The 17,859-nt window shown below is 38.1% G+C and overlaps 1 protein-coding gene across 1 annotated transcript in view; it reads right to left on the bottom strand.

The window, feature by feature from the left end:
• Positions 1-8,615: 8,615 nt before the first annotated feature.
• Positions 8,616-17,859, bottom strand: part of LOC143854002 (DExH-box ATP-dependent RNA helicase DExH3-like) — a 43,451-nt gene continuing 34,207 nt past the window's right edge. The window contains exons 12-19 of the mRNA XM_077363700.1: positions 16,288-16,491; positions 14,242-14,311; positions 13,962-14,110; positions 10,886-11,191; positions 10,746-10,805; positions 10,446-10,598; positions 10,217-10,327; positions 8,616-9,592 (exon numbers count right to left, since the gene is read on the bottom strand). Of these exons, the coding sequence (XP_077219815.1) occupies positions 9,134-9,592; positions 10,217-10,327; positions 10,446-10,598; positions 10,746-10,805; positions 10,886-11,191; positions 13,962-14,110; positions 14,242-14,311; positions 16,288-16,491 (1,512 nt within the window). The 3' untranslated portion in view covers positions 8,616-9,133. The remainder of the gene's footprint in view (positions 9,593-10,216; positions 10,328-10,445; positions 10,599-10,745; positions 10,806-10,885; positions 11,192-13,961; positions 14,111-14,241; positions 14,312-16,287; positions 16,492-17,859) is intronic.

A 17,859-nucleotide genomic window follows, 5' to 3' on the forward strand; every position in this document is an offset into this window, starting at 1 on the left:
TCTCCTTGCAAAAGTGGGCTGAATGGGTGCCTCCATTGGCTGCACGTCGCCATTGCACATTTATAATTGTTACAAATCAAGAGTATTAAATGCAGACATGCAATCAATGGGGGCACCCTTTCAGCCCATTTTCCCGAAAGCGCCCTTGAACTTAGCGTACCTCAAATTTTTGATTCGAAAAATTCTAATAAAAATTCCATTCCGACGGGTGGGAAACAAAATTTGGAATTTTTCTCTTATTTCTGCCCTGATATCAATTGCGCTTCTTTGGTATTGTTCTTTTTATTGAATCGAATGTTGGAATCGGGCAGAATTGGAATCAGTTCCTGATTCCTGCCATCCTAACTCAAGGAGGAATGATTTAGGATGGTGCGGCCTCATTGTAAGTTCGTAATACAATGAGGCGGGTCCACAAAGCCATAGTGGCTCCCACTTGAATGATCTGAATCATTTACTTGATCCAATAGTTTTGGATCTTATACGGCTAAAAAATTAGGTAAATCATACAACCCTTGCATCTATCAATGTGTATCTTTTCATCCAAGTATCCAACGATAAAAACACAGGTCATTGTATGTCTTGCTTGATTTTTGGACCATAAGAGATCTAAAGCAAGGCCAATCAAATGGACGGCTCGATCGAAGGTAGAACCCATCCTCCAGTGATAGAGATTTAGGCGTTTTATACAACATAAGGTGGGCCTGCTAATTCGATCAAATTGTGGGACCCACATAATCACATATGCACCAAGTGGCCCGCCACTTTGCCAAATAGATTATTTCCACCCATGCAATATATATATATATATATATATATATATATATATATATATATAGGGAAATGTTACCGACACTACTGTACTTTGATGAGGGCACTCCTCACTTTGTTAAAAGTATGGTATGGCCTGCACCATAGGATAATCCAAACCGTCCATTAGATGGTCCACAGCCTAAATAGGTTGTGCCCCAAAAATCATTTCCATAGGTTAATCCTAACGCTCCGATCCAAATGTTAGAGGGTTGATCCTAATCCTCTATAGAACAGAGGGTTAGGATCAACCTATGGAAATAATTTTTGGGGCACAAGCTATTTAGGCTGTAGCACATCTAATGGACAGTTTGGATCATTTTATGGTGCGGGCCATACCATACTTTTAATAAAGTGATGAGTGCCCTCATCAAAATACAGTAGTGCTGATAACATTTCCATATATATATATATATATATATATATATATATATATATCAAAAAAATAAAATAAAAATTACAATACACAGAAATTTTGTGTCTAAACAGTCTAATTATCTACTGTCCAGTCTCCCATCAAACAAATTTTATCTATTGTCCACCTATGTGCCCCCTTTTCTTCCTCTGCCATCCCTTCTAGCGTACTCTTTTTTCCCACTAAAAAGGGGTGGCCGGAAAAGAACAGGGGGCGAATATATCATTACCTTTATCTTCGAAAGATAGCCCATCTGTATAGACTGTTTGAAGAAAGACAATTTTTCTCCTCACGGAAGGACATTAAATATAGACCGTGTATATACGGAAATCCAATTCATAGTTTTATATAAGGATACAATGATCTTTATCTGAGAGATAAGGGGTAGATTAGTAAACTGGTGAAAAGTCACGTGCTTTATTTCCATTTTCCCCGTCAAAGGAATTTCCACAAAGCTTGACTGGAGATGTTTTGAAAAGGAAAAATAGAGACGAAAGTTGTGATTTGAAAAACAGTCCTTGTTTTTCTAGCCTGACAAACAGTGAACTCTGAGCTATCTATGTTTATGATTATTTGATGAGAGTCCCCATCTATGAAGTACTATTCAACTATAGGACCCCCCATTAAATCGAATATTCCCTCCTCTTGTCCTCCTCTCACATGAAATTACCAGATTAACCAAATTTGTTTCACTGGTTCCGTAAGTTTGAGTATAATTGGGCCCACTTATTCAATGATCCATACCATTTATTTATTAGGGGTCTTGCTATGAATGTGTTCTGCATCAAAATCCACTCCCATGGACAATTCTAGCCCTCCAAAATGTGGCTATGAATTCCTCACTGTCCATTTAACGGCCACAAAATGGAGGGTTATGATCCCCAATAGAAGTGGATTTTGATGCATGATCCATCCACAGTAGACAACATGCATTTGATCGATGACCATCTGTGGTAGAGATCATTAGCTAACAGAATCAACACAGACCGTCAATATTTTTAAGAGAAAGGAAAGCGCATCTTGGGTATTTGATAAATTGTTAGGAAAATAATTTGAGCTGATAGAATATGTGAGATCTCACCGTCGGATTAGGTTGAGATCTCATCCTTGGATCATTGGGGTGGTTGGATTAGAAGAGGTAACCTTGAGTGATTAGGGAAGTAGATTTGATTAGGATTGTTTCCTTTAATAATTATCAAGATTTGATTCTATGTTTAGCAGGGCTCTATATAAACACACTTTGGGATTGATTGTAATTATCCAAGAATTAGTGAAATCACTAATTTTGTTACAACCAAAAGCCAAAGGGAATGTCATATTCACCCCTTTTTTCTTACTTGGGACACCCCTTTTAGCATAAAAAGGGTAGTTGGGGAAGAAAAGGGCGAATATATTACTTCCCAAAGCCAAATACTACCAATTAGGGGTGGCAATGGCTTGGTTTCGGTTCGGTTTGAATCAAAATTTGAATCACCTTTCGGTTCGGTTCCGCCAATTTTGCCACCCCTTACTCATAATCATTGGAAATATTCGGTTTCGGTTCGGTTTGATCCCCAAACCGAAATTTGAATCGGTTTGGTTTCGGCTCGGTTCAGTTTGGTTCCGCCAATTTTGCCACCCCTACTACCAATGTTGAAAAAGAGAATATTTATTATTAAAAAGTAAAATAATTAGGGAGACATTTCCGTTAATTGGAAGAAACAATGAGGGTAATTGTGTCTATTTACTGGGAAGAGCCTCTCGGTTGGGGGAAGAAACAACATATTCACGTGGGTCGGACGCTTAATGCGGTCTAGAGAGAAAGAAAGGGGTGGAAGGGGATAAAAAAGTGGGGTCGGAATTTCTGTCTGCTGACGTGGAAAAGGCAGCTGAAAAGGCGGGTCAGTTCACGTATTTGGCTTTTGGGTAATTGGCACGAAGTATATAAAAGAGGACGAGGAAGGGAAAGGATATAATAAATTATTATTTTTTTGAGGACAGTGATGGAGGGGTGGAAATAATAAATGAAAGGGTTATGATACAAGAAGACGAAATAGGGGTCTTAATATCGACCACACAAAAAGACAAGCTTCGCCTCAAAATTTATTTCATCGTCATCATAAATATACAGCAACGACCGATACCCCCCTGCCATGTTTTGATAATGGCACCACTCACTTTCCTTTACACGTTTTTGATTGGATGTTGATACCAGCTTTAGTATTGTAACAGCTGTGCACTGTTGTGATTGGATTTTGAGAGAATTTATATGATAGGTGGCCGTGAAAACACGTGAAAAGGAAAGTGAGTGGCCATCCTATGGAACTGATTTTTGTGGCACATCCTATTTACATTGTGCCCAAACAGATGAACGGTTTGGATCATCCAAAAAAGTGAGCCGTACCTACTTTTTTTAGACTTCACGTGTTTTCATGGCCACCCTTCGTATAAATTCTCGGATTTTGATAGCGTTTTGAGTATTGTAACAGCTGTGAAAAGATAAATACGAAGGGGAGATTATTTTTTCGCCCCCTATGTAGGATAATACGCCTCCCATTTAACGTTAATTTTGGGCAGATTTTAACGCTTTTTGACGTCAAATCATGTTACAAGAGGAGCGCATTATCTATTTATCTTACTTGGAAGGGGGGCCATAAAAAGTATAAATTATCAAGAATATGGTAGCGGTGCATCATTTCACACCTCATGCATATGGTGGGCCCATCATTTTACAGCATTGTTTCGATAAAGTGTGTCCCACCATTTTAACTCAGCTTTGATGGGGCGGGGCCCAATATATAACACCCACCCATGCATAGCAAATGCTAGTATACAATTATACATGGGGTTTCACAGGGACGGCTGGCTAACGTTAAACATTAGGCTTTAACTTATACGACACGTTTCCCACCATTTGACCGGTCTCTCTCTCCAGTCTCCACACACAACAGGAACAGTTGGTGGGCCCAACAGAAACCGTTGGTGGAATGGTGGGCCCATCTTTGAACAACGTAGGCCCCGCCCATACCACACCATAGGATAATCCAAACCGTCCATTTGATGGGCCATAAACGTAAATAAGTTGATCCCAAAATATCATTTCCATAGGCTGATCCTAGCCCTCCGATCTATATAGAAACTACATCTTATGCAACCTCTATAGATTGTAGGGTTGCGATCATTCTATCGAAATGATTTTTGGGGCACAACCTATTTACATTGGTGGCCCATCCAATGAATGGTTTGGATCATCCTATGGAGTTGGTCGTACAGTAACATTAAGGCCCGTCCACAACATAGGATGATCCAAGCCGTCCATGGTTTGGATAATCCTATGGAGTTGGTAGTTGGTAGTACAGTAACATTAAGGCCCAATCGTAAGCCCCACCGATATTTTTCAAATTGAAGCATACCGTCCACAACATAGGATGATCCATGCCGTCCATGGTTTGGATCATCCTATGATGTGGTTCGTACAATAACATTAAGGCCCCACCCATATTTTTGGAAATGACGTGTACCGTCCAGACCATAGCATGATCCGAGCCGTCCATTTGATGGGTCATAACTTAAATGGGTTGTGCCCCCAAAATCATTTGCATAGGATGATCACAACCCTCCAATCTATAGAGGTTTCCATAATAAGCAATTTCTCTTTTATATACGAGGGCTAGGATCATCATATGGAAATGGTTTTTTAGGACACAACCTATTTACGATGTGGCCTATCAAATGGACCGCTTGGATCATCCTATGGTCTGGACGGTACACTGTCATAGTGGGTTGGATTTAGGCACCAAGGAGGAGAATTTTGGGGGCCCATCAACTGTTCCTGCTGTGGAGAGAGAGGGAGAGAGAGAGAGAGAGAGAGAGAGAGAGAGAGAGAGAGAGAGATCTGCCATGCCAGAACAATCGCACTATGAGAGTCATCATCCTAATGATCTAAACAAGTAGCCTGATCCAACGGTAAGACATCGGGTCCAAATTCATTATATTTAAGAGGTCTTTAATAATTAAAGGGATAAATACATTTACACCCCCTCTAGTTTCTGACACATCCACTTCCACCCCTATAATTTAAAATGTGACAAATACACCCCTGTAGTTTCAATTTGTTTAATGTTTGCCCCCTCAGCTGATGGTTGTCCATAGATTGAAGGGTTAGGATGATCCGATGGAGGTAATTTTTTGGGCACATCCTATCTATGTCAGGACCCATCAAATGAATGATTTGGATCATCCAAATAATGTGGGCCCATACCCGAATCCAAACACTACCAAAAAATCATCCAAATAATGTGGGCCCACATTGTTTGGATGATCCAAAGCGTTCGCCTACCTTAAACAAATTGAAACTACTACGGTGTATTTGTCACGTTTTAAACTATAGGAGTGGAAGTGGATGTGTCAGGAACTAGAGGGGGTGTAAATGTAATTATCCCATAATTAAATGAGGAGTGTCATTACAAAAGTAAGGGAGTGTTGATATTGAATAAGAATGAATGATTGCTCATTTCAGTACAGCAGGCCTTAATGCAGATCACTTCAAAAAGCCAAATGGATTTTTACTATATGTGGACGAGTGTCGTACTAAATGAGTGCCACTCACAACGTTGAGATCCAATAATAGAATGTTTCATTGTAAAAATGTCTCTAGGGGCACGTGAAACGCACGTGATGAAGTGGGCCCTGTTACTTGTATTTCTTTGAGAAGGGACCTTTTTGAGGACTTTAGGCGGGAACTTTGGAATCAATGGTTTAAATATTAGTCCTGCGTGATATGATATATTTGCCCCATTTTCTTCCCTGAGACACCCCTTTTAGTGTAAAAAGAAAGTCAATAACATGGTTTTAAATTTCGACCGAAATCCGGGTTTCTGTCGAGACCGAAACCGAAATCAATAATACCCGAAACGGTCATTTATTTCGGTCCAAATTTCATCCAAAAATCTCGGTTTTGATAATTATTTAATACTATCCCTAAATTTCAGCCGAAATTATTAAAATTTTGGTCGAAATTCTATCGACATAATTTAATCCGCCGTTGATTTTGATTTCGGCGAATTTCAGATCGAAATTTCATGCTAAATTTTGGTTTCGGTGAGGACTGAAACGCATTCCGAAACTGAAATTTGAAACCATGGTCATTAATATATTAGAGGGGGTGACCCAGGGAAGAAAGGGGGCATAACATATCAGTTCCCATATTTAGCTCGTGCAGTTGAAGCTGGAAGTACTTAAGGTTATGAGGGCATTTTGAGAATAAATGGTTTAAAATAGGGTTGTAAATTTGTTTAAAATGGAATACTTAGTTAGAAGTTAGAAACCCGTAATAAGTTTCCTAACATCAAATCAATATAAACTGAGCATGTAAAACTATAAATTCCTAAAAGTTAAATTCTAATCAGCTGTGGAAGTCTTCTTTATGACTTATAACCGTAACTTAATTACATTTACTACACTCCTTTCTGACCTATTAGATTCATCTCTTTCAGTATTTTGTTTGCTCCCAATGATACTTATTACATATTTCATGTGGATTTTCCATGAAGATTGATGGGGGCCAAAAAGACCCTCCAATCGTAAACCAACACGTGGCATTAGGACGGGCTTGTCTTATTGTAAGCCTTGCCCTGTCCCCAAGGGTAAAAGGGTAATCCAATACCCAAACCCCCACTATAAATAGCCAACAAATATTCTAATGTAAGGATCAAATCCGGAAATTTACTATTCATAGTCTTTTCATTACATCGGCATTACCTCATCTATTGCAATCACTGATTTAAGCATCAAAGGGCCTACCTGAATGAACCACTCCGGGTCGGTCGTCTGACTGTCTGGCTGTCTGCTACCTTGTGCAGGGTACAACACATCATAACTATCCTACATCCACATCAGCTCTTCCAAAGCCACATCAGCAGATCACCGATTTTGACCGCAACAAAGGTATCTATGTACTTTGTGTTTACTTCAATCAAATATTTTTGTTTCCGTAATTTTTGCATTTTAGACCTCTTGCTTCCTGCTTTTACTTCTCATACCTTGCCTTCTACTCTATCAACTATAGGAAAAACACAAAGATAGTTTAAAAATAAGAAGTTGTCAAAGGCATATCTGATCCATATCATCCATCTTTTTCGCCTCTGATCATATATTGCACATGACATAAAAAAATGGAAAAGATAAAAACCTCCAATTAATAGGAAAAGAATATTCAAAAGTAAGAAAGTAAAGGTCGACCCAACCTTATTCAATTTTTATTTAGAGGGACTATAAATTTAGGGTAATGATATTTTCACCCCCACTGCAGTACTAGCACACCCCCCTTATGATGATACCCCTGTAAATTAACCATAATCATATCATTTTCCTCTAAATTGTTGAACGAAAAAAATTCTGGAAATGTTTTTCTTGCTATACAAGTAAGGTTTATGTCTCCCGGAGATGAAAAAAAAAAAAAGTTTGTTTTATGCTGATGTCATATCTCAGATGTAAGTCACACAATCATCATTATAAAGTCTCCTTCCACGTGCAAAAGTATTACTTTGAGAGGACTTCTCCAAAAACTTATGAAAATGTTGAAGAGGAGAGTTTGGCAAATCAATAAATCCAGCATCTTGTAGTTGCTTTTAAGTTAAGGAAATATTATTGCTGTTCTTGAAATCAGGCATGCCGCGCCATGTTTCTTTGTCTTGTGTATTCATTAAAGGGTAAAAGCAAATCATGCATGACAATGACAAGGATATGAATGGATGGCTTAGGGGTTTTGCTTGGCTTTTGGGTGCCATGTCAACAAAACCCCGTTGTTTGGTTGCCAATATATAGTACTTGATATCTCAAGAGACTGTCAGGGATGTCTCCAGGTTGTCTCTTGCTTGTTTGTTTATGAGTCATGCTTGTCTATTCCCAACAAAATCCAAGAAAAAGGTGGTTTTTTGCTTGGATTTCTTGGGGAAAAAGATAACTAGATCGGAAGTAGAGCAATTTTTTTCATTGATAATTGGAGGCTTCTCATTCTCTCTTTGTGCTCTCTCCACTTTCGCCCTCTCAAATCTCTCCCCACTCCCTGCTCAGCTCCTCTCTCACAATTGGGCCCACAAATATTCTATGGAATAATTTTTCATGGCTGACAAACATATCCTAAGAAGACATTAACTACAAACCTAAATTTTCACATGCCATTTCCATCAGGACTAATAAGACCTTCCACCTTCTTTACCCACCAAACTTGGAGGAGAAGAGTCTGTCAATGATTGAGATCTTCACATGGCATGTCTCACTGAAGAATGGGCTCCATTGCCACCTTATGAAGGAAAAAAAGAGCCCTTTTCCTCCCCCATTTAACTATCAATAAAACTAAACCACCTGGAACAATGAAGCTTATTTTGTATATCTTTTAACAAGGCAAGAGATCTGAATGCAAGAAACTTACATCCATAACCGGATGCATTTCTCCAAAACATATAGGGAAACTGTTAATACAATATAATCAGCTACATTCATAAGCATGTATATCCTACATTGTTACTTGATAACTCTAAACAATAATGGTTAATATACAAATGATGTTTCTTTGTCACCCCTCTGATAGAGTTCCATCTTTTGTACTGAAAATGGATGTAATCTTCCATTCTCCATTGCAGAATCTCAATTGTAATTTCTATCTTTCCACTCAATTAGCTTGACGATACTACCGCATTTTCCTTTGCCTTCGGAGACTGCAAGGACCCCGTAATATAAACCACTAGTAAGAGATAAATCATCGTCAAAACCCCCGCATAACTCGGCAGATACTCCATCTAGCTTAATTTCTGCCTCAAACAGATCGAACCCACATCGTGATTCGAAAGAATTCCACAAAAAAAATTTCTTCGACATTAAAATTTTTCAAATAATGCACACCACCATTTAGCTTTGAATTGTACTTTGTATTTAGGCTTTCCTGTGCTGTTTTTTCTTGCTCTTTTTCAGCAGCATAGACACATGGTCGATGTTTTCATGCTGTGGCGAAGGATTCCCGCCCGTCAGCCATTGCAATGCCTCTGCCGCCGCATCTTTTTCTGCAAGTTTTTTGTTATTGCATGGTTTTCCGATAAACTGCATCCCATTAAACTCGACTGAGGCCCTGAACTGGTTGTTCTTCAGTGCTTTTGTTTGGTAAATTGGTGCCCCATGTCCAGCTCTCGTAACCAATGTTTGTAACTGGCTCTTTGAATTATCACCACCAGGAGCATTGCCACCTCTTGATAGCAAAGCCGCTGATTTCATGGGCTTTTTTACCTCCTGCCGACCAAAGACAAACCTTCCAGCACAAGGGTCTTCGGAAACTAGCAAGCGAACTGCCGATAGGAGCCGTTCGTTGACATCAATGTCAGCTTTGGGATTCAGAAGCTGCCATCAATAGTCATGCCGTAAGAAATATTAAGTGGCAACAAAAACAGTTGAAATCAGCAATAACAACAGATGATATGAAGCCTTTTGGGAGAGAAGAGACTACTGTCATCCATGCAAGGTTTTAAACTTAGGTTTAGGTTTAGGTTTTGGCCATCATGAACAGCAAAATATTTCGGTTTCGGTCGAAATCTTGTAAAATTCTGTGAAAATTTTTCGGTATCTCTAAAATTTCGGTGGAAATCTCATAAATAGGGGTAAAATTTTTCCCCAATCTTGTAAAAATACGATTCAATGTGGATTTTGTTACGCTTCCATGTAACTTGCACCTGGATCAGCATAGCGATTAGGACATGGACTTGATGTATTAGATGAAGGTACCTCGAGAGGCTAATATATCACCCAACTCAACTCGACTAAGCCTTTGTCCCAAACTAGTTGGGGCCGGCTAATGAATCCTTTAGAAGCTAACATATCTATATAAATAAAATATTACACCACAAATTCCTGCAGTAAGAATTATGTCAAAATAATAGATCTCTACAAGAATGATTTGCTACATCAGTAGCTGCTGCTAAAAATGTAACAAGGTTGAAAAATGGAAAAATTAACAGTACTGCTTACTTTCTTTTGGATTAGGTCCTCAAGCTCTTGCTTTAGGTTGAGATAAGTTTCTGCTAGAGAAGGTTTCATGAAGAATTCCAAGTATCCACCCAACATTTTTAAGTGCCCATCCTGTCACACAGGTAAATGATCAAGTAAGTTTCTTTAACATGAAAGAGAACAGGTAAAACATGCCAGAACTTAACAGTGGAAATGACAGCCATCCATGAATAATCCGTAGGGTACTCACAAGTCCTCCGCAAGAGATGTCTCCCCCAAATAGAAGCATTACCGAGTCAGATACTGCTGTTGAATCCCTGATGAACACTGAGTTTACTTTCACCTTCTCATTAAAAACAAGCCATGGGTATGGAATTTTTTGTTCGCGGGCATTGACCGAGTTCTGGAGAATATAAGGAATAAAGAGTTAATAGCATAAAAATCACAAACTACCACATCATAGATACATTGACGTAGGAAGTATGGATCACAGTAATTCATTGCAAAACCAAATATCAGTAGTAACAACCACACTAAAAGCAGAACTTACAGAGTAAAGTAAGACTGGACCATCATCAAATGTCTTTAACGATATTGACTTATCCTTATTCTGAAAAAGAGCTTAAGATTAGTGCTCATTACCATCTAAAAAGTAAAAATAAGAATAATAACATTAAGTTAATAACTCACCACAACAGAGGAAATTCCAGGATACAGACCAGCACATATGACCGCTCGGATGAGGTGTTCATCATGGCTCCACTTATTGCATGTGCCAAAATTGTCAACCAGACCAGTATCCTTGAGGAGAAAAAGGAATTGTTTTCTAAGGGAATCGATTGCTTTTAGAGTTTGAAGTGAGAGAAAATTCCTCCAGCAGTATTCATATCCATTCTGCTCCCTTTCAGCGTCTTTCCAACCATCGTAGGCTCGGACCAGTGTGAGATGATCACTATAATCACGCGCGGTGAACTGAGATTTTGCAGATTCTGCAAGCTGGAAAAGAAACCACCAAAGACAGATATCATACCCACATTACTAGACAGAATTTTCTCTTCCAATATTTTCGGCAAGAAACATGGGGTATAATGAACCTACAGATATGGAAGTTAATCAGAAATTTACAATTATCATTTAGCACACCAGCAACAATTCACATCATCATTAGGCTGTTTACACGAAGTTCCTTCTTGGAATCAGTGAAAATATCTCTGATTTTAAAATTAAAAAAAAAAAATTTGCAGTGTTTTGCAATTTTCTTGAAAAAATGACAACCTCGAAATTTTTCCAAGACGGAAAAATCATCAACATATCTTTATTCATTCATCATTCCATTACAGCATCATCATTCTAATCATAAAAGAAAAGTGCCCTGAGCTTACAATATATAAGAAAAAAGAAGAGAATTAGAAACTTCTAAAACCCTAAACAAAACTTGACACTTCTGAACTAAACTAAAATACTCTCAAATGACTTCAAGACTCTCTCCGTACTAAAAATTTTGGTAAAAAATGTGGGGCCTATTTAAAACACCAATAACCCAAAGAAATTCAGTGATTTTGATGGAAAAAGACTCTATTACTCCTATGACTTAAAAAGACAAAAATAATATTCTAAAAACTAAATAAAAATTTTCTAACAAGAACAATGAGCACCATCTTCTTAACTCCTTGATTCTTCATGGCATTTTGGATGGTCCACCATCATACTCCCCCACTTTAGAGGACTTGACCCTGTCGAGTATAATGATTGCCCCGACATGAATTGATTCTGTGCAACCCAAGGAGTCTGCAAGGCTAGAAGAGGTACATGAAAATCTTGGAGTGTACGATCTACGCAATCAAAGTGGGATAGGAACCCATCAAATTCAGCGTTTAGGCATTCCATAACTCAACTATTCGATCAGCACTCATCTAGACGACATGTTTCCAACCTAAGCTCTGATACCAAATTTGATGTAGGAAAATCGAAGGAATGACTAATACTTCGCTCTGACACCAAACTGATGTAGGATGAATGTATGGAAGTGATTATGTCTACTAATTTTAATCACAAATTGAGAAGTTTAGAGCAAATTCTTGAAGGCGTTTTGAGTTTAAGAGAAATTGAAAAATCTATATGGTTTAAGAATAAGGAGAAATATATTTGGGAATAGGGGTGGAAAAGATAGGTGGAAATTTGGGGTTGGGGTCCTAAAATTTGTAATTAAGCCGGAAAAATATTTCTCCCCGGTTTAGGGTAAGTTTGGAAGGGTGCATACGTATGCCGGGAAGGTGCAGACAAGGGTTTTGGGATTAAAGGACGCATAGTTTAGATTGAGATGGTATGGGTTAAACAAAAAGAAAAATTAGGGTTTTGAGGGTTTAAGCAAAGGGAAAGAATATTTTTGGTACCCGTGCATATTGCTTTTGTAGAGGAAACCAAGAAAAAACAAATAAAATAGGAAAAATCTAGACTTCAAGTAATAAAAAACAAGATATTTACCTCAAGGCATCCCACCAAGAGTTTTCCTTTGCATCTCACCAAAGAAGAAGAAAATTATGCTCGAATAATATTAGCAATCCCGATGCTTTGCACGAAGGGAACCCTAGGCATCGCATGAAAAGGATCAAGGCATTTTTTTTGTTTTTGAATGGTGGAATTCATTAAAAAAACCGAGATGGTCGAAAAGTACAAAAAAGAAATATAAAAATTACAGCTCAATAAATAAAAGCGTCGAGGAGGAAGGATCAAGGCATTGCACCCCGAAGAACGAACATCACATCCACACGGGAGAAAAAACTTCAAATTTTTATTCATTCATCATTCCATTATAGCATCCATCATCATCATCATAAAGAAAAGTGTCACGAGGCTTACAATATAAAAGAAAACGAAGAGAACTAGAAATTTCTAGAACCCTAAACAAAACTTGATACTTTTGGACTAAAATACTCTCTAATGACTAAGAGCACTAGATTAGTTATTTACTTGAATGCTATGATTTGTGGACAGGGACACGAGTGTCGTGTGTCGACACGGACACGAAGTGTCAGACACGGCAAACTTCCAAAATTTAGAAACGGGGACACGGCTAAAATAGAAAGTACATATAATCACGATTTGTGAAAACAGATTCGTGTACCGAGTTTCGAGACGAATACGAGGTATCTAAAGTGGAAATCCCTAAAAATCTAGAAACAGTGGCACACTCATCCATGTAGCTACATACAAAGTTACTGACACTTCTAGCAGTACACTTAAAAGTGTCTAAAGGAGTCTCGACACGTGTGGACACGGATGTCGTGTCGGACACGACACGACACGACACATGTGTCTGCAATAAATTCAAAGTGTCAGCCAAATTATAGCTTGAATGATAAATTTATAGGTATTAGGAGTTGGTTCCTCACAATGTATATAATGATTAATGAATATGGATGCAACAACAAAGAATATCATCAAAGTATCTCAAACAAATATACCAAATAGCAAGTAAATGTACCCTTGGGGATGAGGATCCAATGGTATAATCATAAAAAATTTAATTGATTCTTGAAGCTAAAACGGGTGCATAATGTGATCTGGTGAATCTAACTGTTAGAAAGAAAATCACATATAGGGCAGAGAATAAGTGAGAATCTACAAGAGGACATATTCTAAAGCAGCATATATTAAGCAAATAGAAAAATTAGGAAAAATAAACAAAAGAACCTGAAAAAAAAAACAGTTAATTAGGACAGCTTTAACAGATGAACATCACTAAAATACAATTTGGCAGGCTTACATCTTTTTTGTCATATGGCATTAAAAATGGATCTCTAACGCTTAGCCCAGCAACAATAGTTAAGATGGGATCAAGGCAGTTGAAAATAGTCCCTAATATGAGCATCTTGCCAAGTTTGGGCTCCACTGGAAGCATTGACAAGTGGCGTCCTGTCAAAAGAGTTACGTAGAATGAGGTACATTTTTCCAAAGCGCAACTAATTGAATGACCTTCAAAAACTATATTGTCAAATGTAGGCAACCTACATCTATATACAATTGTAACAGCCAAGTTCACATACCTAGAACAGACAAATTTTCCGCCTCATCCAGAGCTCCAATAATTTTTAAATATTCAACAGCATTTTGAACCTATAATAAAAATATGTGGTTCAGAAACTGCTATAACTGAAAGAGATGCAATTACAGAGGTCATATTATGAATAAAACACAAGGTTTTCAGGTTTTGTTTTGGCATGCATTTCAATCGTGATGTAAATGAAAATATGTCAGTTTTGGATGGAAATTTCTGTGGAAATCCTGTAAAATTACTGAAACATATGCAAATCATGGACATTTAAGATAAATCTTCGGGAAGTTCTAGAATAAGCACAAATACACACTAAAAAACAATCACATAAGCAAAAAAAAAAAATACCCAGAATTGTTTGACATTGAATAATTAACATGAGATAACGGTTAATGAGCTCGATAGTCTCATGTGGGCCCACATTTTTGGGGTGATCCAAAGCATTCATTTGAAAGGCCCTTACATAGATAGGGTGTGTACCAAAAACCAGGTCCATAGGATCATCATAACCCATCCACTTGTGGAGGGCAAAAATGGGCAGATATTGTTTCTCCACAAATCTGCCCATTTTCCCTCCACAAATGGAAGTTATCTGCCTATTTTGCCCTCCACAAATTGATGGGTTTGGATGATCCTATGGACTTGATTTTTTGTGGACACCTTATCTATGTAAGGGCCTTTCAAATGAATGCTTTCAATCACCCCAAAAATGTGGACCCAACACTGTTTTGGAGCTCGAGGTCACATAAGCTTATCTGAGCTCAAGCTCAGAAACAGTTCTCTCAATTAATATACATATTTTTACATAATTGATACACTATATTTTACATGCAATTCACATAAATATAATTATGTAACATATACTGGTATAAAGGCTTAGTTGAGTTGAGTTGAGTTGAGTATACTGGTATAATGTACAACTACTAGACTTACGACTTTGGTTCCGCTATGCGTTTTGGTTTTGGTATATGTTTTGGTAGGGATGGAAACAGAAACATTTTAGTCATTTCGTGTCAGTCTTGGTGGAAATTTAAAATTATGAACACAAGTGCCAGAAAAGCTTTATAAATTTGTTATCAAATATCTGGAACCAACGGATGATGTTGCACACACCGACATCATTTTTTGGGATTTGTCAGGAGATTTTATTCTGACTAGTTCCTCGGGATATCATCAGAAACACAAAAATAAAATAAATAAATCATATAAAAACTAAAAAATAAATATATTAAAAAGATAACTATAAGTTGAAATGAAATCTCATGAAAATATTGGAAAAATATTGCTGAGTAAAAGCAAAATAATGAGAAGATCATGTTTTTTAGACGTCACGAATTTTTTAAGTATCGTCAACACACAAGATTTTCCATGTGAGTATTTAAATTATAGGTAGAAAATAAGTGATGCTTCTATGGTATGGATGGTTAGAGGTTTGCTCGAGTAGTGACAGGAGGAATAATATTGTACAAGAGTGGGAACCTCCGGGGTATGGCTTGCGTAAGCTTAACTTTGATGGATCTAGTATTGGTAATCCCGGTCCTGCGGGTATTGGTGGGCTCCTAAGGGATGATTTGGGTGTAGTGATTTGGTCTTTTGCCGGACCGATTGGGACTGCTGATTCGAATGAGGCGGAAGTAAGGCCTGCTCATCAATGTATTAAGCTGCTTGAAGGGGAGAATTTTAATAATATTGTTGTGGAAGGAGATTCCAAAAATGTCATCCGATGGTTGTCCGGCTCTCATAAATTCCCGTGGAGGTTTGCGGATTTTTTTAATGAAATCCTTGATATTATCGGAGACTCTCATGTGAGGTTCAATCATGTTAGGAGATAGGCAAATGGAGAGGCGGATTCACAAGCCAGGAGGGGGGTTGATTTGGAGTCCTTGGAGAAATTTGATTTTCTTCCCCATTGAGGGTGTATTGCCTTCTTTATACTGTTTGTTTTCTATTTGTACATACTGACCGCCTCGGTCTTTTTTAATGAATTCTACCATTAAAAAAATAAAATAAAATAAATTATGCCATAATCTAGGCATACCGACAATAGTTCTGGCGATTGCAAAGCCCTAGATAAGAATTCAGAAATACTTCCGAGCTTTAGACTTTTGATTTGCAAACAAAGAGATTGTAAGGGTGTCCTCAGAAGTTCTGGCAATTGGTAATCTGCAAAAGCATCATATACACATCGGGGATAGAGATGGTAACACTCGCCAGGCTGAACACGGCCAGCTCTTCCTCTTCTCTGCATAAATACCACATAAGCCAGTATCAAGAAAATGTGAAAAAGTCAAATAGCTTCATCCATAAAATGGAAAAGTACCTTTTGACATATCTCAAATATCTAAGTTTAGGTGATACAGTAAAAAACAAACAGAAAGATCCATATGCAGCAACTCCATAAAAATTGGAGCAATAATCTAGAAACTTTGGCACCACTTTGCCTTCTTAACAAAAATATTTGTGGTTACATGCAAAACAATTGAGTGTGAATATAGCACTATGAACCATAAACCATTTTATTTGGGAAAATGACACACACACCCCTCTTGTATTGAAATTTTGATATTGGCACTCCTCTCTTTATTCTTTTTTTTTTTTTTTGTGAATGGTGAAGATTTCATTAAAAGAATGGAGACCAAGATGGTCAATACAGCAAGATAAAGAGATACAAAAGGATAGAAAAGAAAAAGAAACCCCAAAAATGGGGGCGGAGAACAAGCATCAATGAGGGAGAGAATCGTAAAGATCCAAGTCCTCTTTTGATACCCCTTCTCTAGCCAACCTGTTGGCTACATCATTAGCCGACCTCCTTACATGACAGAAAGAGGGGGAAGATTCGCCCACCCGATCTAAAATCTCCTCAAAAAAGCTAGCGAACCTCCAAGGATAAGGGTGGGCACCACTAAGCCATCTTATGACATTAAGAGAATCCCCTTCCAAAATGAGTTTGTCCAAGATCTCATTTTCGAGAAGCTTAATTCCTTGAAAGGCCACACGAACTTCTGCTTCACTTGAGTCCACTATCTCTGCCGGTCCCGAGAAGGCCCATTTTACAAAACCATTCTCGTCTCTAAGAACACCTCCGATACCCAAAGGCCCCGCATTTCCCAAACTAGACCCATCGTAAGTTTAGCTTTAAGAAGCCAGGGTCGGGAGGTTTCCACACTTGCACAATCTCGGGGCTCGATTATGAAGTGTAACAAATTTCCTTCCACCCGTACCACGGGCTGACAAAAACATGAAACACGGAATAGCTTTTGCCCAAGCAATAGTGAAGGCTATAGCTTTATTGGCGAGAAAGAAGGGTCTCTTGGAGTTTCCTTTAAACACCTGATTATTCCTCTCTTACCATAGCACACAGATCATGGCAAGAAAGGATAGATTCCACAGAATCCTACCCTTCTTTTTCCATGGGACAAATGGCCAGCCTTCCATTACATCTGCAAGCGAAGCCGTGAATACCCAAGCTATATGAAATCTGCCCAGAATGCGACTCCATACCTCTCTGGCTAGTTTATTCTAAGCCTCTCTTTATTCTAAGCCTCTTTTATTGTCTCTTGAGAGCTCCGTGGAATTGTACAACCAAAAAGAGAAGTGTACAATAGATTGT

Source organism: Tasmannia lanceolata, unplaced genomic scaffold (genome assembly GCF_043159265.1).
Source record: "Tasmannia lanceolata isolate RefF3 unplaced genomic scaffold, GAP_Taslan_0.1 ptg000020l, whole genome shotgun sequence".
Classification (NCBI taxonomy): Eukaryota; Viridiplantae; Streptophyta; class Magnoliopsida; order Canellales; family Winteraceae; genus Tasmannia; species Tasmannia lanceolata.